The sequence below is a fragment of the Lagenorhynchus albirostris genome, chromosome 15 (genome assembly GCF_949774975.1).
Source record: "Lagenorhynchus albirostris chromosome 15, mLagAlb1.1, whole genome shotgun sequence".
Lineage (NCBI taxonomy): Eukaryota > Metazoa > Chordata > Mammalia > Artiodactyla > Delphinidae > Lagenorhynchus > Lagenorhynchus albirostris.
Window position 1 is genome coordinate 79,245,988 of NC_083109.1, and position 22,822 is coordinate 79,268,809.

A 22,822-nucleotide genomic window follows, 5' to 3' on the forward strand; every position below is an offset into this window, starting at 1 on the left:
CCACCGCCAGGGTTGGATAGAAAGATGTGACTAACATTGAATAAATATTCAGTGTGTTTATAAGTTAATGCTTAAATATAGACAGTACTCTCTGGGCACTAGAATTAAGATTGTCCTTTAACGTCAGATATTGCAAAAGGGTGTAAGCTGACATGACTCAGGAACTCAGCATGAGGAAAGCCCCTCAGATTAATAACGAAGCCAAGAGCCAGGCTTGAGGGCCGTCCTGAATGGCCTGTTCCTGGCAGGTTGCACAGGTCAGCAGGACTGATGCCCAGCCCTCGGATGACAGGGTGCTCTGCTGCAGGGCCCACCCTGTGGCTTCCTGGAGGCAGTGACAGCTAAGGGAAGTCAGATGTGAAGTAATCTCCCATTGCCCGAGCTGCAGAGCTGTGACTAAGGCATTCCTGACCGAGTCTGGAGCCTGGTTACAGTGAGAGCCACCCACTCGGTGACAGGGCACAATGCCGACTCCAGAGCCGAGCCCAGCCTCGGTGATAAGAGGCAGAAATGCGCTGCTGGGGTTTTAGGTCCTCTCACCTCGGGTCTTTGTTGACTCATATCTACATACCCGCCAGGTTTCAGTGGTGGAAGGACCAGTTGAGCACCCTTCAAGGGAGCTAAGTAGGTTGATGTGCTGGGGTCCCAAAGACCACCCCCTGGCTCAGTGATTCACCAGGACTTGCAGAACTCAGAAAAGCTGTTTTACTCTCAGTCACGGTTTATTAGGGCAGAGGGAAACAGACTGAAATCAGCAAAAGAAAGACTCCATAGGACAGAGTCTAGCAGGAGCCAGGCAGAAGCTTCCAGTTGTCCTCTGCCCGTGGAGTCACGCGACGGTGCTTGATTCTCCCAGCAGCCTCGTGTGGAAGCCCACTTGAGCCTTGGTGTCCAGGTTTTTTACTGGGGGTCAGTCTTGGAGGCATCGGGCGCCCCAGTGCCTAAGCTTACCTCCTCGGTCTCCAGCACCCCAGAGGCGACACCAGTGTGATGTGACTCAGAGCCCCAGGTGCTCCCCTAAATCACATCATTAGCATAAGCTACGTGCATGACCCAAGGTCTCAGTATATGGAGACACCTTATCAGGCGGCACATTCCGTGGCCTCAGGGGTGATTTCCTTGGAGCCATCCAAGGGCCAGTCCTGAAGACCTTTGGAATGTGCAGGGTTGGGGGCATCCCAGGCCTGCCACACAGCTGGGGAAAGGGTTTGCTGTGAAGCGGCCCCTCTGTCGTGTGGAAGCAGGGCCTCTGCTGTGTCCTTGTGGGGCCGGAGAGTGCCGGCACAGGGAGGCTGTGGCTTCCGTTCTCTGTGTTCGCAGGGGACCCAGTCCTAGTTCTAGCCGTAGGCTGCACCCAGGTGTGCCCAGGGCTGTGCAGGCTCCGTGCAGGCCACGTGCTCTCTTAGTCCTGGTCCGAGGCTGCAGCTGCTGCCCCGAGGCTGTGCTAGTTGCTGCAGCCCTTGGGGCGTGAGCCCCAGACCAAAGCCTTCGGGGGGCTTCCCAGCAGGCCTCAGGTGGACCCTGCTGACGTCTGTCGTTCTGTCTCCCAACAGTTTCTCGATCAACATGGGAGACTCCAGTGTGGAGGCTGGCGCCACCGCATCTGACACGGTGGCTGAAGACGTGTCCCTTTTCAGCACGACGGACGTGATCATGTTTTCCCTCATTGTGGGTCTCCTGACATACTGGTTCCTCTTCAGGAAGAAGAAAGACGAAGTCCCCGAGTTCACCAGAATTCAGACCACGTAAGTGACTCGCTCAGGATCCCTCTAGAGCACATCTCTGCCATCCCAGCAGTGCCTGGGCAGGAGCGAGCCGGCTGAGAGCTGCAGGGTCTCTCGTATCGTGTTGGGCTGCGTCTTGGGTTTTGCCTTATTGATGGACTCTGCTTTGGAGCCACCTTCATAATCCCTTATGTTTACACTGCACTTCACAGTGTTCAGGGTCCTTTGATACCTGTTTCTTATTCAGGCTTCACAGGAACCATTCTGAGTAGAAGGCACCTTGCACAGACAGGTAACCTGAGGCTCAGGGCATTAAAGGTCATCAGCGTAGGGCAAGGTGTGGGGAAGGGGCACAGAGCTTCCATGCCCCCTCTGGGGTGCCACCCTGCCAGCGCCTCCATGTGTTCGGCAACCCCGAAACTCTCCAAATCCCATCCTTTTGGGGTTTTATGAAGGTTTTGTTATGTAGGCATAAGTGATTAAATCATTGACCATTGGGGATTAATTCAGCCTCCAGGCCCTCTCCCCTCCCCGGAGGTCAGTAACCCTAAATGAAGGCTCTTGTGGGTGACGGTTATGATGTCACCTAGCCCTGGTCCTGCCGCAAGGCAGCTGCTTAGTCTTTGTGTCACAAAGTATCTCGTACCAAGCACTACGCTGGGCGCTACAAGTATGCAAAGGTGGCCTTTACATTAAAGAGGCTGAGAAGTCAGGACATTGAAAGATACTTTTGAAAAATGGTTTGTGAACTGCTTTCGCGTGCATGATCTAATCAGGGCCTCTGCGACAGCAGTGCCCACTCGGTGCGGGGGGATGGCCTCATCGCTCATGATGGAGGGCCAGGCAGCCAGGACACACTGGCTCTGGGGACTCCAAGAAGGAATTTCCCCTTGGAGGGATCGGGAAGGTGTGCTGCTGGAGGAGGGCCACACCCCGAGGCTTCGAGGGCTTTGTCAGCAGAGGGCCAGAGGGAAGCTGGGAGGCTGGGCAGGTGAGCAGGGTCCAGCCTGTTCCCTCGGGGCTGGACAGGTCCATTCCTGGTGTGGCAAAGTAGTTTTGCTGAAGATATGGCACTCGGGATAAGGGGGCCAGCGTCCAGGGCCCAGTTTACAGTAGCCCTGCATTTTCTTGTCTGTGGGATGGAGGTGTGTCCCCACCCCCATCCCCAAGCGAGGTTGAGCCGCAGGAGAGCATGGGGCCGCCAGCCTCCCCGTCCCCAAGATCTCTGGCCTTGCAAGATGGACTTGAAGCAGAACTCCTGGACTTGTATCTTGTGGATGCTAATTGTTTCTCCTTGCCAGGATGCTGAAGCAATATTTCCCTCTTCATAATCCTAAAATTTTAACGCTGTATGTTTAAATCCGCTTCTCATCCCTTATTATATCATGTTGAATACCCCATGGCCAGGGGTTCTACGTGTACACTGTACAGGGAAACTGTCATAGTGCAGTGGTTAGGTTCTAGGCCCTGACACTGGGTAGTGAAGGTTTGAGTCCTGACTCTACCATGTATTAGCCATATGACATTTGCCCTTAATATGACATTAATCTTTTGAAGTCTCAACTGTATCTTTTGAAGTGTCCTCAACTGTAAATTGGAGATAATAATAGAACTTACCTTGTAGGGTTGTAAAAATTAAACGGCATAAGCTGTCGTAGAGCTCTTTGCCCAGGTCCTGGAGCCCTCCAATGGTATGTATTTTATGGTGCGTGGGCTTCTCATTGCGGTGGCTTCTCTTGCTGCAGAGTACAGGCTCTAGGGCATGCAGGCTTCAGTAGTTGTGGCACGTGGGCTCAGTAGTTGTGGCTCACGAGCTTAGTTGCTCCACAGCACGTGGGATCTTCCCGGACCAGGGATCGAACCCGTGTCCCCTGCATTGGCAGGTGGATTCTTAACCACTGCACCACCAGGGAAGTACCTATTCTTATTATTAATACCATATCCAGTCTTACAGGAGCCCTCCAAGAACACCATTATTACCCCATTTTGCAGAGGAGGAAACTGAGGCACTAGTGATTGAGGAGTTTGCCCGAGGCCACCTAACTCACAAGTAGCAGAGCTGCCTTTTGAACCCAGATCTACAAACTCCACACCCCCTGTTTTCCCTGCTTTGCCATGCTGCCTTCCATCTCTTAAGAGGTAGTTAATATCCCTATTTCAAAGATGAGAAAACTGAGACTCAGAGTGGTCACTTAGCTGATACATCTGGGCCACCAGCTAGATGGTGGCCGCCACCTCCTGCTAGAAATCCCGCACTGTTGTCCCTGCCCACTTGTACTTTCAGTGAACACAGGTGGTTTTGGCCATGGCACGGTGCCTCCCTTACCCCAGCAGGTCAGTGGAGGGTGATTAGTGTGGGGACAGTACGCGCCCAGGGTTGTATCAGGAGTTCTCACCACAACCCCCAGTGGCTTCTAGTTGGTCTTTTAAGGCCTTTTCAGGCCTTCACCACCTGGGATGGTGAGTCCAAACCTTGGGGCATGGATGTTTTTTAAAAACCAAGCCAATGGGAACAATTGTGTCTGAGCAGCAAGCATAGGACACACACCTGCAGCCCCCTGACCCTGGACTTACAGGCGCAGGGGATTCAGAAGGAGTCCCTGTGCTCACAAGTGAATCTCCCAGGCACGCTGGCCTCTGGGGCCCTCGCCACCAGGCCGGATTTGGCTTCAGAACCTCAGGAGCCCAGGGAGGGCTTAGAGGGAGGTCAGTTCTGGAAGGCCTCCTGGGTTTTTTTCATAAACTATTTACTGAAGTACTGAAGTACATAACAGGCAGACATAAAAGTATACAGATCATAAGCACACAGTTTATTTGTCACAAAACGGATAGAATCATGTAAGAAAGGACCCCTCTTCCCCCTCCAATCCCACCACCCCCAGGTCACCCACTCTCCTGACTCCTCGTGACATAGACGAGTGTTGTCTGTGTCCCGGGATATGTAGCATTTGGCCATTCTTTCTGAGATTTCTCCATGTCGTGTGTAGTCGTAGTTCTCTCGTTCTCATTGTTGCATAATGTTCTGTTGTGGGAATAAACTGTAATTTATTCATTCCCATCATGATGGCCCTTTAGATTGCTTCCAGCCTAGGGCACTGTTACCAGCAGTCCTGCAGGGAACATCCTAGTACATGTGGATGTGGTTCCCGTGTGGATGTGGTTCCCATGTGGACGTAGCTCTGTTGGGTATGTGTTGGATGTGGAGTTGGGGGTCAGAGGGAAGGCTCATGTGCAGCTCTGTTGGATACAGCCAGTTTTCCAGCATCTAGTACCACCCCCAGCATGTGGGGTTTCAGTTGCTGCCCATCCTCACCAACACTTATTTTTGTCAATTAAAAAATTTTAGCCATTCTAGGGAATTCCCTGGTGGTCCAGTGCTTAGGACCCCATGCTTTCACTGTCAGGGGCCCAGGTTTGATCCCTGGTCAGGGAACTAAGATCGCACAAGCCGTGTAGTGCAGCCAAAAAATTTTTTTTTTATTAAAATGAAATGAAATAAAATTTTAGCCATTCTAATGGGCATGTGGTGGTAATTGTTTTAACTGCATTTCTCTTATGTCCAGTGACCTTTTCATATGTTTATTGGCCACTGAGGTATCTTTTGTGACTTGGCCCATTTTTTTCCTGTCGGGCTATTGGCCTTCTTGTTGATTTGTTGCAGTTCTTTATATATTCTAGATCTGAGTCCCCTGTTAGATATCTATGTATTGTCAATATCTTTCTGTATAGTTGCCTTTTTACTCTCTTCATAGTGTCTTTTTGTGATCAGAAGTTGTTGCCTTAAACTGGCCCAGTTTGTCAACCTTTTGGTTGGCCTTCACCTTTATGGTTAATCCTCTGGTGTTCAGTTTAAGAACTGTTATCTTGTGGTCATGAAGCTTTTCTTTTGTATTTTCTTCTAGCAGCTTCACTCTTATAGTTCTTATCCTTAGATCTGCCATCCAGCTGAAATTGATTTTGGTATCAGCAAATTGTCAAGGCGCTTCAAAAATCATTTTTTCCTGTGGTTATCCATCCACTTGACCCAGCACCATTTATTGAAAAGGGTTATTCTTTTCTCACTGCACTGAAGCATCCCTGAAGATATAAATCAGGTGCCTGTATAGCTGGGGGTTGATGTCTAGACTGCTTGTTCTGTTGATCTGTTTTCCGTCCTTTCGCCAACACCACATGTTCTGCTTTCTGTGATCTTACAGCAACTCGTGACTTGGTCACTGGTAGTCCAGGTCCTCCAGCTTTGTTCTTCTCTTTTAAGATTCTCTTGGCTTTTTTGGGGCCCTGGGCATTTCCATATACCTTTTAGAATCAGCTTGTCAAAGTCCACCAAAACAAACAAAAAAACCTTCTGGGATTTTAGTTGAGATTGGGTGGAATCTATAAATTAATTGGCATCTTCCAGTATTGAGCCTTCTAATCAGTGAACATGATTTTATCCCCCGGGGAGGTCTTTTGAATGGTTTATAATAGCAATTAAACACTGGTTAAAGAGGAGCAGTTACAGCAGCACATTCTCTTAATCATAATCATTTTAAAAGTCGCTCTTTCATCTCTCCTCCCGCTGGCCCCTCAGGCTTTGCTCAGCTTGTACCTCTGGGCAGAGCACCGGGGCCAGGGCAGCTCCTGATGGAAGGGAGCCCAGGGGGATGGTGGCTCCCAGAGGAGTCTGAAGCTCAGGGAGCCTCTCTGTGGCCCGAGGCGCATTGTTCGTGCCTGTAATGCAACACCCTTCTGGCTGGGTGGGAATTTGTTTCTATTTCTGTCTCCCGTAATGCAGAGGGAGCATCCCATTCCTGTCTGGGTCCCTGGCTCTGTGCAGGGCCTGTCCGAGTGAAGATACTCAGAGAAAGGCCGTTGAATTAGTAAATGCTAAACCAGCACGTGTGTCTGCCTCTAAGGCAAACTAGCTCACAGTCTGGGTGTGGCTTATGTTAAAATTTTTTTAATTTTTAAATTAGAACATTGAAAACCCTGGCAATTCCACATAAAAGTCACTTACAGCTTCTTTTGGAAAAAACAAAACAAAACAGAGGACCTGACCCCACGGAGCGCACCGTGACACTTGCCAGCAGGGGCTGAGGCTGAGCGGGGCCGCCCTTCTAGATGGGGCCTGCACCACAGCCTGTGCCCCCCAGCCAGCCCTAGCTGCCCTCCTCGGCTCTGCTCACAGCCCCCCACCCCCCTGCAGTCTGGCTTCACTTGCAGCGCCTGAGTGCTTTAAAGAAAAACAAAGCTTTTTATTATGGAACACTGCAAGCAAACACCAAAGCTGGAGCATAGGAGAGGGAACTCCTGCACCTGTCACCCAGTTTCAACAACTGTCAGCTCCTGGCCAGTCTTGCTTCCTTCCCCTTCCCCACTGTTGCTGGATTATCTTAAACCAAGCATATAATTTCATAATTAATCCTATAATTCATATGAATTATGAATAAAGAAATCAGGATTTCATAGGAAATTGGAAATATTTCCTATGAAATTATGTGGAAATATGAACTATGAGAATATTTCAGTCCTCTCAAATGCAGAGACTCCCCTTTTTAAACCTAACACAGAGCTGTCCTCCCACCCCTGTAAGTTCGCAGTATGTCTCAGTACCATTGGATACTCAGCCGGCATTGTTAGTAGCTCCCTGAGTGACTGATCAATTTTTTTTAACCTTTTTTTTTTTTTAATTCAGGATCGAAACCCACACATTGCAATTGACTACCGAATCTTTTAAGTCTCTCTTTCGGAGGTCAGGTCTATTGAGGTGTAATTTACATGCAGTAAAAGTCACCTTTTTAAAGTGTACAGTTTGATGCGTCCTGACAGGTGTGTGCAGTTGTGTAACCAGTGTTGCAGTCAAGATACAGGACACTCCACACCCCAGAAAGCGCCCCCCCGCTCCACTGCCCAGGTCCCATTGCAGTCGCCACCCCCCAGCCCCACCTCTGGCAACCACCAATCTGATTTTTGTCCCTGTAGTTTTGCCTTTTCCAGACTGTCATGCATACGGGGTTATGTCATCACAGCCTCTGGTGCCAGGCTGCTTCCCCTTAACATAATGTCAGGTCTCTCTCAGTCCGTGGGCTTCCTTCCATCCCTGTGATTCCCTCGCGGCATTTTCATCGAAGAACCCAGATCATTTGTTTCCCAAAGTTTCCCACAGTCTAGAATTTTGCTGCCTGCATCCCACTGGGGGTTGCTTCTGAGAAGCCACAAAAGAGCTCATTTTCCTCCGTGACCTTCGTTTGACGGCCTGCTCTTGCCAGAAAGGCCGGGAAAGCCAGGAGTCAAGGCTACCTGCATCATTTCTATCCATCTTTATCTCCTTTTTCCACACCCAGCTCAGGGCCACTCTTTCTAGAGATGGGTCCTTGGCTCTGCCGAGCACGACGATAGAAACATCAATGGGTTTTACAGAGAGAAGAGCGCAAGGAAAGGCCCCTGTGGCCGTGGAGGGTGGACAGTGCCCAAAGTGTCCTGCATCCGTGGAAACGGTGAGGCTGTGGGCTCAGGACATTCACGCCGCCCTGCAAGCACAGGCGTGGGTTTTCTGATGCCACCTGACCACCAAGGGACCTCTCCTGTCCCTTGATGAGACTGGGGTAGTTTTGCTGTTCTAGCCAGTGCCCGAAATCTTGACCGTGGCCTGTCTGGGAAGGTGATGCAGAGCCGAGTGTCATCGGACCTTCTGACCTCTCTGGGCATCACCAGGGCACTCGGTGCTGGCGGCTCCCTCTCTGGGCCAGACACCAGGGCACAGGGACATGCGGCATCCTCGGGGGCTCACATGCAGTTGGGGCGCGTGAGGATGGTACAGTGACGATGCTCGAACAGCCCAGGGCGCCACCGGGGAGGGGGCTATGTCAGGATGGAGGTGCCCCCCGAGCTGAGTCTGGGAGGCTGAGTAGGAAGCTGGGCCAGGGCTGCGTGTGCAGAAGCCCAGGGCAAGGAAAGCAGGGCCTGCTCTGGGAAGGGCGCGTCTTGGTAGAGCCTGGGTGTAAGTCGCCAAGGGAGTCAGGGGTCATGAAGGGAACTGAGAGGCCAGAGGATGGATCTACAGGGCCTTGGGGTTTTATCTGACCCTCGTGGGGAGCCGACGGGAGGGCTGGTGCCAGGGCAGCCCTGAGACCAGCCATTCCTGAATGCAGTTTGGAGTGGATTGGAGGAAGGTCGTCGGGAGGCGTTGGCGCTGACCAGGGCCCGCGGTACAGGCGACAGGCAGGGCACGGAGAGCAGCCGTGCCAGTGGCCCAGAGAGAGGATGTGTGCTGGGGCTTTCTAACACTTTAGTTCTTGCATCCCTGTTTCACAAGAGGCAGAGCCGATTCGGGGGGAGGTGAGTAACTTACCCAGGGCTGAGAAGGAATAAGCCCCAGGGCAGGACTTCACTCCCCATGCCGTTGCCGCCACTCCTGCTAGCCCCCCGCCCCGGCCCTGTCGTCACCGCCCCTCCCACCCCACTCTCCTTTCAGGGCCACTTTGTCTGTGACTAGAGCCACGTCATCCCAGTGTCAGAGGCTGTGGCTTTTCCTCTGTCCTGGACAGGCTGGGTGACCCTGAGCAGTTTCTTGGGCCTCGGTCTCTGCACAGTAGCACTAGCCCTACCTGGCACCCAACTGGCCCAAGAGAGGGCAGGCCACCCGGGCCACGGCACGTTGTGGAATCCCGACAGGCACGGTGGTGAATACGTGTTGAAGGTTGTGTGGGTAGGGGTTCCACCAGGGGAACAGCAGCCCCCTCGAGCCTTGGAGCACCCTAAGTGACAGGGAGGAGGCTCCCTGGGAAGGGCAGTGAAGTGTGAACGGGGCTGCTGTGTCCTGCATCCCGACTGATGAGGTGGCCAGGGGAGGTGCAGCCTTGCTCCGCACAGTGGGAGCAGATGCGAAGCTGCGGGGGCCCTGGGCTTTCACAGGCTTGGAGTTGCTGCTTCAGCCCTGAGCCTCACTCCCCTCCGCTGTCAAATGGGGTAGAATCCTTTGCCACTTCACAGGGTGGGGACAATTAAATGAAGTAAAATGAAAAGTATACAGGAGGTACTCAGTTAGTCGTAGTTCCTGTTCCCTTTTTTGTCTTTGACCAGTGGCCTCACACCTGCTTCAAGCTCCCACCTGTCCTCACTGCCTTCCGTTGGCGCTGGTCCCCGTTCCTGGCCCCGTCCGTGGAGAGAGCTGCGGTTTTTTGTTTAAGCTCCAGCGAACCACTTTGTCTTCACCAAAGGCAGCTCTTCCAAACCATTAGCTTTCTGCCACGAGGCTCCGGGCTGGCTCTGCCCCGGTCCAGCCGCCTGCTCAGCTCTCGTCCCCTCTCCTGTTGTGCTGCGCTGGGGACCAGAGAACTTGTTGCCACACGCTAGGCTCTGGAAGGGAGCCGTTCAAAAGCAACTGGCCTGTGTGTCGCCAAGGGCAGGGGGATGTCTCAGAAGTCAGTTCCGCTCTGCAGAAAATTTAAATTTCAGAGTAACCCTTATGAGCCCTGCCTGGGACTGGAAACAAAATGAATCGTGCTGGGCCATCGTGGTTCATCTCTGTCCAAGTGACTCAGTGCTTTTGTCCAGCCTCCCTCTCGCTTCCCCACCCGGCGGGCTGCAGTTGACTTCCAAAGCCTGAACCAGAGACACGCCTGCTCCCAGTTTGGGAGCCGAGAGCCCTAATTGGAACCACTTGTGCTCCATGCTGGAGCGTCGTGGTCTCTGGGCTCCGCGCCTGGGTCGGCCGCGGCCTCTCCTGATGGGCCGTTTGTACTTGGACGCCTTCGAAGGGGGCTCCTCACTTGCAAACGTCTCAGCAGCGAATGCGGTGCCCGCCTTGCTGGGCATTCCCCGCGCTGCGCGACAGGAGGCCGAGATGTGCTGGTTCCACAGTGCGCTCTGCCCCCAGGTGACTGGGCCCAGCATCGTAGGCTCTGCTACCCACAGTCCTTCTGTAGGGAGGGAGGTGGGAACCAGGTGTAACTTAACATGATCCTGAGGCGCCCCGGCAGCAGGCTCGCTGCGCTCCCTCTATGGGGAAGCGGCCCTGCCATAGCAACCTGCACCACCGCCTTCCAGTGTCCAGAGGAGCTTTGTTCCGCCTGCACGACTCACTTTTTTTTTTTTTAATGGGAAAGGGGGAGGATGTGGGGAGAAAGGGCTCTGATATAAACAGTTACCAAGGAGACCCGAGCCGGGGTTGGAGAGGTTTCCTCCTTCCCTCGGTCCATACAGAAGGAGGAGGGGTGTGTGCCAGACGCAGGGGCTCACGGGAGGTTCCAGCCCAGAGTCCTGGTTCCTCCCTGCTGGAGCCGCCAGGCGCAGCAGCTCTCCCAGGCTGCGGGGACCGAGGCAGGCAGGGGCTCAGCAGGGCTTCCGAGAGGACCAGGGTGTCCGGGAGGATGTTCAGTGTCTGCGGGCCAGTCTGCCCGCTGCCAGCACTGGCAGAGAATGGACAGAGCCCGACTCGCTAGCTGCTGGCTCCCCGTCCGTTTCCAGGAGAGCAGCAAGCTTCCTTTTCCCTTCAGTCCAGAGTTGAGAGTAAGAAACCATGGGGTGCGCGTACTCATCTCTGCAGGACGAGCCCATCCTGAGAAGGTCAGTTCCAGACAGTGTCCGGGCAGATGGCGTGGATGCCCGCGGGCACCCCTACTCAGTGTGGATGGAACTTCTTCCCCGGGCAGGGATGCCTGGAGGCACGAGGAGGGCGCTGTGTAGAGTTGACCGCAGACTCGGGGGCAGTCCCAGGGGGCTCACCCAGGCACGGCCACCCTGGCTCCTTCGGTCCTGGTTTGCAGGCTGCATTTCTCTGCTTCCAGAGGAAGGGGTTTAGACCGGAAACCAGAAGGGCCCCCATCACCCACTCCTCGGCCTGTGAAAGATCGGGTTCCGAGTGCAGATCCCGGCATGAAGCTGTCAGGAGGGGTGAAGCCAGCCGAGGGCGCCCAGGTGTGGACCTGCTCGGGGCCCGGCAGCCGGGTGTCGCGGTGGGCAGCGGCGGAACCCGCCTGGTGTAACCGGTGGGAACGTGGGGAGCTGCTCCGCGCCGGGCAGTGACTAGAGGCACGGACAGTGTCTTTCCCCGCCTCCACGGGTTTCCCTTTTCCCTCATGGGGCTGTGGGCGTGATCCTCCTTTTCCCCGTGGGCCGAAGCTAATGACAGGACCAGTGCTGCCTTCAGAAGTGCATGCCCTTCTCAGGAGCACCCTTCCCCTGGGGGCGGGGGCCCTAGCACCTCCTGCCCGCCCTCTGACACCCCCAGTGAGACCTGCGTGGAGGGCCCCCCCCCCGCCCTTGCTGCCGGCCCGGATCGTCCGCCCCGTGCAGCTGCGTGGGCGCCCCCCAGACCTCCTCCCCAGAGCTCAGCTCCCACCCGCTGCTTGGGTCTCATCCAGCAGCCCCTCAGCTGCCGGCTGCCACGGCTTTCCCTCCTGGGAGCCGTTTTCCTCTCTGAGAATAGAGTCCAGCTCTTCCGCAAGGCCTTTCCTGGGTTCTTCGGCCGCAGTGCCTGCTCCCTCAGAAACCCCGTGGCATGGCGTCTGCTCTGTCCATTTGGTCTTAGCACACCTCACCCTGTTGAAATCACAGAGTGACCCAGACAGCTTTCTTCTGCCCTCCGTATCCTTGAGAGCTAAACAAGTTCCAGGTGCTGAGTGCGACCATGGGGTGACTGCAGACGCCGAGATGCAGTGTTTTCCATAGAGGGACCTGAGGCCTCAAGAGGCCCGACTTGTCCAGTCACAGGCCCATTTGGTGGCAGAACTAGAATTTGAACCCAAGTCTCTGCTCCTGGTGTGTGACCCCTCCCCTTCCTCCGTGATTCTCCCGGGCTCTTTCTCCAGCCTGGCGATGGGCCCTTGGAAGGTGGAGGCCGCCTCATTTAGTCTCATGCCCTCGGCACCGCCCAGTGCACACGTCACCCGGAGATGGAGAAAGGGCAATCGGCCGCTCCCTGGGCAGTGCGGGTCCCTCTGGTCCCTTTCTTCAGCAAGGCCCCAAATCTGCTCAGATGTAGCTTCTGAGGAAACCTCTGCCCTTCGAGAAAAGAGAGCTTTTCTACTGACGTCAGACCCTCTCAGGTGGACAGGGGAGCCTCCAAAGGCCTCCAGGCCGCCTCAGCCAACCTTCTGTTGGGCAGAGACTCAGGACTGACCGCCCGAGAAGCCCATAAAACGTCGTGTGCTGAGTGCCGGGCACCGTGCTGACTGCAAAGAGTTACACAGATAGCTCCCCCCAGATTGTGAAACCCAGGCCTCAAGTTGAGCAATGAGAATATGCTGAGACAAGTGCCTGGATGGAGTTCCTGAAGACGTACTGAAGACGGTGACAAACAACCTTATGTCTGAGCGGCAGGGAAAGGTGCTCTGGAGAGGAGCTTAGGCCGAGTGTCTTCAGGGATAAGCAGGGGTCGGTGGCAAAGGGTTAGAAGGACACTCTAGGCCACGGCGTGGTGGGTCCAAGGGCACAACGGAACCAGGGAGCGGCGGGCTGGTCATTGTGGCCAGAGCATTTGGAAGGTGGAGGGGGGTGGGCCCCTTTCTCTTACTTAGAATAGCTTCTCTGATGTGGGTCTCTACCCAGGGTGTAGCTCTTCTAGTCATCCTCACCAGAGCCTTCAAAATTAACCCATCTATATCCACAGCACAGCGTTTCTTAAAATAGCAAGTAATTTGTATCTTCTTAGTACAGAAGCCTTACATTTTCATTGTAGGAAAGAAAAGAGTGGAGGAGTTGGGAATAGAAATTAGCAAGAAAAAGAAACAAAAAACTCATAATTGCTCAACCTGAGGACAGAACAGCTCTTAACACGTCAGCACCTACCCTTCTGTACCTTGCTTTTACACAAAGATGGGATTGTGTCACCTGTGTTACTTTGTAGCCTGCCTTTCCCATTTGACAAGAACATCAGGTGATGGTCTGTGCTGTTCGGTACAGAGCAGCGTGCGTCACAAGGCACTAGGCTGTTCAACCTCTCCCCTGTCTTCAGACGTCTGAATGTGTATTTGAATATAAAATGTATTTTTAATTATAAAAGTAACAGAAAACAAGAATTTGGAAAATTAGGGAAACCCTCTCACCCGTTATCCTAACACTCCCGTGTCCTCTGTCTTAAGATGCTGGTGTGTTTCTCTTCAGGCCACTTTTCTATGAACAGCTAATCATGTGCGTTCCACTTCTAAGGACACAGATTCTGCTTTTCCTAGAAGAGGGCAATTGTGAGGGAAGATGCATTGGTTACCTTGCTGGCTTGTTTCTCGCTTGACTTTGCGTCGTCTGAATTTCTCCTGGAGCATCTGCTGTGGCCCGTCCACACGTGGAGAACTGGCAACGGTCAAGAAATTGACGAAGAAGAGTTCCATATAAGTGAATATTCCAAAACTCAAGCCTGGCCCCTTTTAGGTGTCAACTGAATGCATTTACTTTGTTTTCATTTTTTTAATTGAGGTGAAATTCACACCCCTTAAAATTCACGGCTTTCACCATTTTACAGTGTATAATTCAGTGGCTTTTAGTACCGTCATCCTGTTGTACAGGCATACCACTGCCTAATTCAAAACCTTTCATCACCCCAAAGGGAAACACTGTCACTCCCCACCCCCTCCCCCCAGCCCCTGGCACCACTAGTCCACCTCCCGTCACTATGGGTTTGCCTATTCCAGACGTTTTGCCTATTCCAGACGTTTCCTATAAATGGAAATTGCATTTAGTTTTGACCTGCTTTTTTTCTCATGATTTTTCATCAGAAACATTTGTCTAGGTTGCTGGTATTTAACCATCAGTTTAAATTTACATCTGATTTTATGTTTAGTGGGTAATACATTCTCATGACTCAGAATTCAAAGCTACTCAGTGGTGGAATTCGCGTCATCGTGCGCCTTGCTTTCCTGATGGTGTGTCTTGGTGAGCACGCCGTGTTAGTGCTCAGACAGACAGACAAGGTTGTAGGTTGTGTTGTAGTTCAGTCTGCACACAGCTAGAGGGTTAGTGAAGACGTGGCCATTCGCGGCTGGGCGTGGGCAGAAGTTGGACATGTGGCCAAGATGCTAGACACAAGACCCCTTTGAAGTGCAGGTTGGAGCTGGGCATGGGAAGATGGAGCTGGGCGTGGGAAGATGGAGCTGGGCGTGGGAAGATGGGGCCAGGCCTGAGCGCCTCTGCTCATTCGTGCTCCTGCCCTGGCCCTGCTGAGGTTAGGGATGGGCCGGCCTGGGGATGCCGGGATAAATGGGGAGTCGGGGATGGCCTGCTCTGGGTTCCTGTGCAGCTGGGCCCTTGCTGGGTGGGAAAGCCTGGGTGGCCAGCCCCCCGCTGCCTCCCTGCTGCCCCTTGTGGGGCTGTTGCACCGAAGGGACCTCGGGACGGAGGAGGGAGGCTGGAGTGGCCAACCCGGGCACCGGGCCTCACCTTCCCCTGCTGCCTACTGTGATGTTATTTAATGCTAAGACCCTGAAAATAGCATTAGTCCTGCACCTACTAACCTAGTGAACAACCCAGCCGGGGCTTAGACATGAAACTTCTGATACCCTTATGTTTACAAAATACCTGTCTGAACAGCTTTGCAGGGGCATCCTTAAAAGAAACCTTCAGGGCTTCCCTGGTGGCGCAGTGGTTGAGAGTCTGCCTGCCGATGCAGGGGACACGGGTTCGTGCCCCGGTCCGGGAAGATCCCACATGCCATGGAGCGGCTGGGCCCGTGAGCCATGGCCGCTGAGCCTGCGCGTCCGGAGCCTGTGCTCTGCAACGGGAGAGACCACAACAGTGAGAGGCCCGCGTACCGAAAAAAGAAACCTTCACTTACATAAGTTTTTCCACGGACTCCAGGCCTGTAGCCCTGACAGACATTGCTTCATGCTGTTGTGATGAGAGTGTGTGTGTGTGTGTGTGTGTGTGTGTGTGTGTGTGTGTGTGTGCGCGCGCGCGCGTGCACATGCTGGCACTTCACTCTGTTACACTCTACTGTGCACAGGAGGCAGTGGAAAGAGCAAAGAATGTATGTCTTTCGTTCCCCGGGTATGAACGCAGTCTATGGGGCGTGTAGCAGAGTGAATTGCTGGGCTGTAGAGTCACAGGAGGTACTGCCAAGCCGCGTTCCAAAGTCACCGTGCCATGTCGCCCCCTCCCAGCTGCGTGTAGGAATTCCCATTGCTCCACAACCTCGCTTGTTTGAGATCTTGTCGGTCTTTTCAGTTTTGGCCATTCTTACTGGGTGTATGATAGATCTCACTGTGGTTTTAACTTCCTTTTCTCGGGTATCTAATAACGTCGAGCACCCTTCCCTATGTTCTTTGGCTGTTTAGATCTCTCTTTAAGAAGGTACCCGTTCAAGCCTTTTGACAATGTTTCTGTCGCAGTATTGTCTTTTCTGATCGATTTGTAGGGATTTCTTATATTCTCAACCCTAGTCATCAGTCAGATACGTGTACATTGCAGACACCTTCTCCCGTGCTGGGGCTTGCCTTCCATTCCCTTGATGGTGTCTTTTTAAACAGAAACAACGGTATTTTAGTGTTCAGATTTGTCGCTTGGTTCAGACCGGCCATGTTTCAAACGTCTTAAATATTTACCGTCCAGAGGTAAATCACCTTGCTGTCTTAGGCCTGAGCGTCCCTGGGGAGGCTCGCTGGGTTGCTTTAGTTGGCTCTGCAGGCCTGGGGCAAGGACAGAGAGAAGGGAAAGGACCAGAAGTGGAGAGGGAGGGGCAGGAGGCCAGAGCTAGGAGGTGGAGAGGCATGCGGGGCAGTGGGGCTGCTCTCTGGAGGGGATGGGGTCCAGTTCAGGGCTTTAGAAGGTGACAGGGTCACAGAGAGGGGAGCAAGTAAAAGTGGCTCCAGGGCAGGGGAGGACTGGGGGGGGGGTGTGTCTTGGGAATCCCAAGGGACTTGCTATTCACGTGGGGCCTTGGTGGGGAACAGGGGTCTGTCAGGTGAGGAACTGGAGTGAGGACGCTCTGGGCGGAGACGGTGGTGTTGACAGAATTCTAAGGACCATCGTGGAGGGCTGGTGTGTGGAGGGGAGTGGCAGGCGAGGCTGGGACAGGTTCTGAAGGGACTTGTGCACCCCTGGTCCTGTGGGTCATGGGAGCCATGGAAGGTTCCAGAGCGCAGCAGTAGCACGGTCAGAATCTCATTTGGGAAACTCCTGGCTGCCTTGAGGGGGACCATAGGCTGTGGATGGTGAGCGGCCGGGGAGTGAGCTTGACCCTTTGTTCTCGTGAACTCATGTACCCGGGTGGGTCAGCCCAGGCCCTGCGAGGTGCTGGATTTGGACTTACCAGGCCCCGGAGCCTGGGTCCTGCCTCTTCCAGCCCCAGCACTGGACCAAAGGCGGCTGCTGGCGGGGGCACCACAGAGTGGAGCGGGCGGAGCTGGAAATGCCCCACGCTGCTGCCATGTGCCTCCCGTGCCCAGCAGACACTTTTATTTTTCAGGACCTCCTCTGTCAAAGACAGCAGCTTCGTGGAAAAGATGAAGAAGACGGTGAGTTTTCTCTTTGTGCTCGGCCCTGGTGGGTGTGCGGGGGCATCCAGCAGAAGGCCAGCTTCCCTGGACGGGAGGAGAAGCGCGCGGGAAGCCGGCTCAACTCCCTGTGTGCGTACTTTCTGGGCTAACCAGAGCCTCGAGGCTGCTCTGCTGTTGCTGGGACAGTTTACTCCGCTTTTTGTGTGTTTACTTCTTGAACAAACCAAACTGTAAGAACAGGCCCTCCCTCTGACTCGGATGCCGCCCCATCTCCTCCCTCCCAGGCCAGGCTGTGTCCGTGAGCATATGTAAACCTCACATAGCTGTGATCCTAGCACAGCTACAACTTTATCTGTTTGATTTTTGTTTATTTAAGTGTTGAATTTTATGACCAGGTGCTTCATTCACATGGTTAAAGTCCAAAACATAAACTGTTTAGTGGAAAGCTCTCCTGTCCCTGTCACCCATCACTGTCCTTAGTATTTTACAGATCCTTCTAGAGCTTTTTTATGCACATATAATAAAAACAAATACAGACTTATACTTTTTAAACACAAAAGGTGGCATATTACATACACTGCTATAGACCTTCATTTTTTTCCCACTTAATGGTATGTCTTGGAGCTCCTTTCACAACAATTCAAAAATACCTCCCGCATTCTTTATTATAGTTGCGTGATGATTCCATGTGTGGCCACAAGTACTACAATTTGTTTTAATACTGCCTTGTTGATGGGCGCTTGGAATATTTCTAATCTTTAGCTCTTACAGATAGTGCTGCTGTGACTGTGTAGATCAGTTTGCATATTTGAAAATACAGTAAAATCCCAGAAGTGGAATTTTTGGATCAAAAGATATATGCAGGGCTTCCCTGGTGGCGCAGTGGTTGAGCATCCGCCTGCCAAGGCAGGGGACACGGGTTCGTGCCCCGGTCCGGGAAGATCCCACATGCCGCGGAGCGGCTGGGCCCATGAGCCATGGCCGCTGAGCCTGCGCGTCCAGCGCCTGTGCTCCGCAACGGGAGAGGCCACAGCAGTGAGAGGCCCGCGTACCGCAAAAAAAAAAAAAAAAAAAAAAAAGATATATGCATTTGTGATAGAAACTGCCAGATTGTGCCCCACCCCCGTAGAGGTCACGCCGCGGGGCCGTCACTAGCAGTGTGAGAACACCTGCTCCCCAAGCCTTGCCAACAGAGTCTGCTAGCAAAGTTTGGGATTTTGCCAGTTTTCTAGGTTACAAAAAAGATATTTCTGTGGAGTTCTAATTTGCATTTTTCCTATGAATGAGTTTAAGCAAATTTTCATGTTATGCTGGCATTTCTTTTCTCTTTTTTTACAGATTCTTTGTTCAAATCTTTTGCCCACTTTTCTGTTGGGATTGATCTTTCTCAAGGAACTCCTTAAACTTATTAGGGTGATTAACCCCTCGTCTGTGATATGAGTTAAAAATATTTCTCCCAGCTAACAGTTTGTGTATCATTCGGCTTACTGTGTGTTTACTTGTTCGTTTCACCTGTTAAAGTTCTTTAGTCCATTTAACTATTCTCTGACTTCTGGACTTTGAGTCATCATTTGAAAGGCTTTCCCCCTCTAAAGAGATAAAGGAATTCTTCCATATTTTTTTCTAGTATTTTTATGATTTTGTTTTCCATATTTAAAATTCAATCTGTTGGGAATTTATCCTGGTGTAAGATGTAAGGTATGAGTCCAACAATTTTTTACACAGCTCTCTAAATTCCATGTAATAAAGTCCATCTTTTCCCCACTAGTTTTATCATAAATGTAATTCCCATGGGTATTTGAGTGTAGTTCTGTATTTTCCTGTTCTGGTACTTTGATCTAGCTGTCTGTGTATAAGCCATATCATACTGTTTAATTATTATAACATTGTTGTATAATTATTATAACTTGTTTTAATATCTGTAGCACTAGGCACTTCCTCCCTCCCCATCACTCTTATTTTTCAGTTTTCCTGGCTATTACTTCTTACGTATTCATTCATTTTAGGTAGCAGTTTTATTGAGATATAATTCCTATTCCATACAGTTCTCCAATTTAAAGTTTATTTTAAAAAATAAATATACTAAAAATCACATCAGTGATTTTTAATATATTCCCAGTTGTACAAACTATCACCACAATCCATTTTAGGACATTTCCATCATCCCCAAAAGAAACCCTATGCCCATAAGTAGTCACTCCCCATTCCCCCACCCTGAGCCCTAAGCAACTATTCATCTACTTTTTATCTCTACAGAGTTGCCTATATGGCAACTGGACATTTCATGTAAGTGGAATCATACTGTATATGGCCTTTTGTGGCATCTTTCACTTAGCGTAATGTCTTCAAGGTTCATCCATGCTATAGCTGTGTCAGCAGTTCATTCCTTTTATTGCCAAATGATGTTCCAGTGGATGGATTCGCACTTATTTTTCCACAGGATTTTTAGGATCAAATTGTTGATGAAAAAAGAGCTGTTCAAGTTTTTATTAGGATCGTGTTACATTTCTGTACTGATGGAGGGCTGACATCTTGTACGTTGAGTTTTCCTGTGCAAAATCAGAGTGCCTTTCCATTTGGTTGAGTCCTTTATCACTCGGTAGCTTCTCACATGTTTCTTGTATGGCTTATTTCTAGGTACTTTATATATTTTGATGCTACCATAAATATTTAGCTACTGTTTTATATCCTCTTTTGCTCCCTTGACATCATAAGCATTATTTTAAAATACCTTTTTAAATGATTTTAAAATGATTTGTAGAAAATTCAGGAAATGTAAAAGGTATGAGAACACTTTACAGCAATTGTAGTCCCTCCGTTTTATTTTGTCATTTGTACCTGTCAGTTAGGGCTCTGTGCCAGGCCAGAGACCCCTCCAGGCATTTTGGGCACTGGAAGGCTGCTGCAGAGAAACCTCATGTCTACAGAAAGGGACCGGGGAGGTGGCCTGTGCCTTGCTTCCACCTTCCAGATCTTGCAAAGCACATCCAGTTGGCTGGACCTAATTTGCTGCATCTCTGGCTGGAGGCAGTCTGGGGGATGGAGTTCCAGCTTTTCCAGAGCTGCTGCAGTGGGCACAGTAGGAGGAGGGTGGGATGAAAAGCCTGTGAGCCAGTCTATATGGTACCTTTCCCCATTGTCTAGATTTTTATAAAGCATATGCATTACTTTTGTAAACATCCAGAAAAACTCACCCATGATTCCCCATTTAGAGACTCTTGGTATATTTCACGCCATTCTTTTTCCCTGTGCATTTATATGTATAAACACACACATATATGTGGAGTGGATATGTAACAAAATTGGATTATGCTATACACAGTCTTTGATCACTTTTTTTTTTTTACTGAACGTCATTTCTGCATTTTTACATGTCCTTTAAAAATATGCCCACAGTGTGATTTTGAGCAGCTTGTGTGAGTAGCATTATCTTGATGGCTCCACTGAAGTCAGCTAGGTGGCCTCTGACCCCATCCGCTGCAGTGGCTGTGGCAGTGAGATGCTAGCCCCAGAGCGACTTAGAAAGGACCTGAAGCAGGCAGGAAAGAGGGTGCCCTTGAGGGACCTGCCTGCCCCTGTGGTCACCTAGAGCCTCCAGTGAAGCCTGTGGCTCTTGGCCCCTCACTGATCCCGCGTGTCTGGCCGTCCCTAGGGCAGGAACATCGTCGTGTTCTACGGCTCCCAGACGGGGACCGCCGAGGAGTTTGCCAACCGCTTGTCCAAGGACGCCCATCGCTACGGGATGCGGGGCATGGCGGCAGACCCGGAGGAGTATGACCTGGTGAGCTCTTGCCGCACCCTGCCCCCTTCCTCCCATGCAGTGCAGCCCAGGGCATTAAGGAAGTCACGTCTGGATCGTGGAGACGCTTAAAGGGCTGAGTTAGCCAAAGGGACAGACAGGAATAGGCGTCTCTTGTCATCTGTTCCAGCAGCCAGGTGGCCCCAGTTGTAAGGACATTAAGAACACCTGGCCCCGGTGTGCGCATGTGCGCTCTCAGCAGTGCTCACGCTCAGCCTTCCAAGCTCTCCACGCTGCAGGCTTTGCAAGTGCTGGGCAGGTGCCAGCAGAAGGGACTCAGGCACCTAGTGGATTGGTTGTGGCTTAAAAGATGAAAAGGGTCTCAGCAAGTCAGGAGAGGAACTGTTTCTCATCTCCCCTCAACCCCACCTGAGAACTGCAGTTCCAGGGGAGCTGGACCGAGTCATCGGGGGGTCTGGGCTCTAGTGCCGCTCTGCCCTGACTGCCCGTGTGACCCTGAGCAAGCGCCCACCGAGGGCCTTCCTTAACTCGTCTACAGAGAGGCAGTGAGGGTGTTGGGTGAGCCATCTATCTCCAGGAACCCTTCAGCTGGGCTTTGAAATGAGGCTGTAAACTCGCATGTGTGGGCTTGGGGAGGGCCAAAGAGAGCCCAGGAATTGAGGGAAGGGCCCCCATCTGGAGCTGCAGGATCCCCGCCTTCTCCTGTCAGCCATCCTTGGCACGTGGCCCCTCCGGGCCAACACAGGGCTGTCTGCAGGACGCAGCCCCCACTTCCTGGCCCCAGCTGCACCCAGCCTGCCTCTGAGGGCGGTGGGGACCCGCTCGCCTTGCTACCTCTCCTCCGCGCATCGGCTCTTTCGCCAGTCGTGGCTCTCCAAAGGGCAGGAAACTTCCAGCAGTCTGCTTGCCTGTTTCTGAGACAGCCAGGCCAGCGGCCCCAGGTGGACTCAGTGGGCAGGGAAGTGGGGAGTGGTCCTTAGGCACCCAGGAGGGGCAGGGCTGGCAGGGAGCAGGTAGTCCTGGGAAGATGCCCCAGGGAGTTGCCTTCCTGCTTCTCCCCTGAAGGGTCATTGCCAGACATCGGGGCAGGGGAGGCAATGTCGGGCTCTTGCTGCTCCAACAACATGATAAATGAACTTTCCCTTAGAGCTGCTTCCCACATGTGCCACTCCATCTCCCAAACCGAACCATCCCCCACCTACTCCACACCCCTGCCTTCGGTCCTGGGGACGAGCACCACTACCCATCTGTCTTAGGACCTGGGTTTCGAGTTGGCGGACAGCTGGTTAGGAATTAGTGCGAGCCCAGGTCCTCCTGTGCCCCAGGGACTTGGTGGGATGATGAGGTTCTCCGGAGGTGGCCCAGGGCACCGTGTTCCAAGTGCCAGCCCATAGCCTAGAACCCAGCATACTTCTGTCCACACCCCAGGCCCTCACCTGTGCTCTTCTGGGCCTGCTGTTCCCTTTGCTCTTGAAGTGCACCCCGTCCACGTGAACCCTTGACTCGCCCATCTGCACCCCTGCTGGGAGCAGGCTTAGTCTTGGTTGCTGGGCCTGGCCCTGCCTTTGTCTCCCCAGGGTGACCTGAGCAGCCTGTCAGAGATTGAGAACGCCCTGGCAGTGTTCTGCATGGCCACCTACGGCGAGGGGGACCCCACTGACAATGCCCAGGACTTCTATGACTGGCTTCAGGAGACGGACGTGGACCTCTCTGGGGTCAAGTATGCGGTGAGTCACCCATGTGGGCTTGTGCAACCTCCGGAACCTGTGTCCAAGAGGAACTCCTCCGGTTCTCACCTCGTTTGATCAGCTAGGGCAGGCCCAGGTGCCAGGACAGAGGCTTCGAGCTGAGGGCCTGGTAGGGAGCTCGTGGCAGGGAATCCCAGGAAGGCCGCTCATGGGGCGACCCTGTCTTGCGCCCGGGCCCGGCCC

The 22,822-nt window shown here is 52.5% G+C and overlaps 1 protein-coding gene across 2 annotated transcripts in view; it reads left to right on the top strand.

The window, feature by feature from the left end:
• LOC132506410 (NADPH--cytochrome P450 reductase) overlaps nucleotides 1-22,822 on the top strand; it is a 58,507-nt gene that overhangs the window by 29,001 nt on the left and 6,684 nt on the right. For both annotated transcript variants that reach the window (XM_060125044.1, XM_060125045.1), the window contains exons 2-5: nucleotides 1,554-1,745; nucleotides 17,101-17,149; nucleotides 20,784-20,912; nucleotides 22,469-22,618. In XM_060125044.1, the coding sequence (XP_059981027.1) occupies nucleotides 1,567-1,745; nucleotides 17,101-17,149; nucleotides 20,784-20,912; nucleotides 22,469-22,618 (507 nt within the window). In that variant the 5' untranslated portion in view covers nucleotides 1,554-1,566. The remainder of the gene's footprint in view (nucleotides 1-1,553; nucleotides 1,746-17,100; nucleotides 17,150-20,783; nucleotides 20,913-22,468; nucleotides 22,619-22,822) is intronic.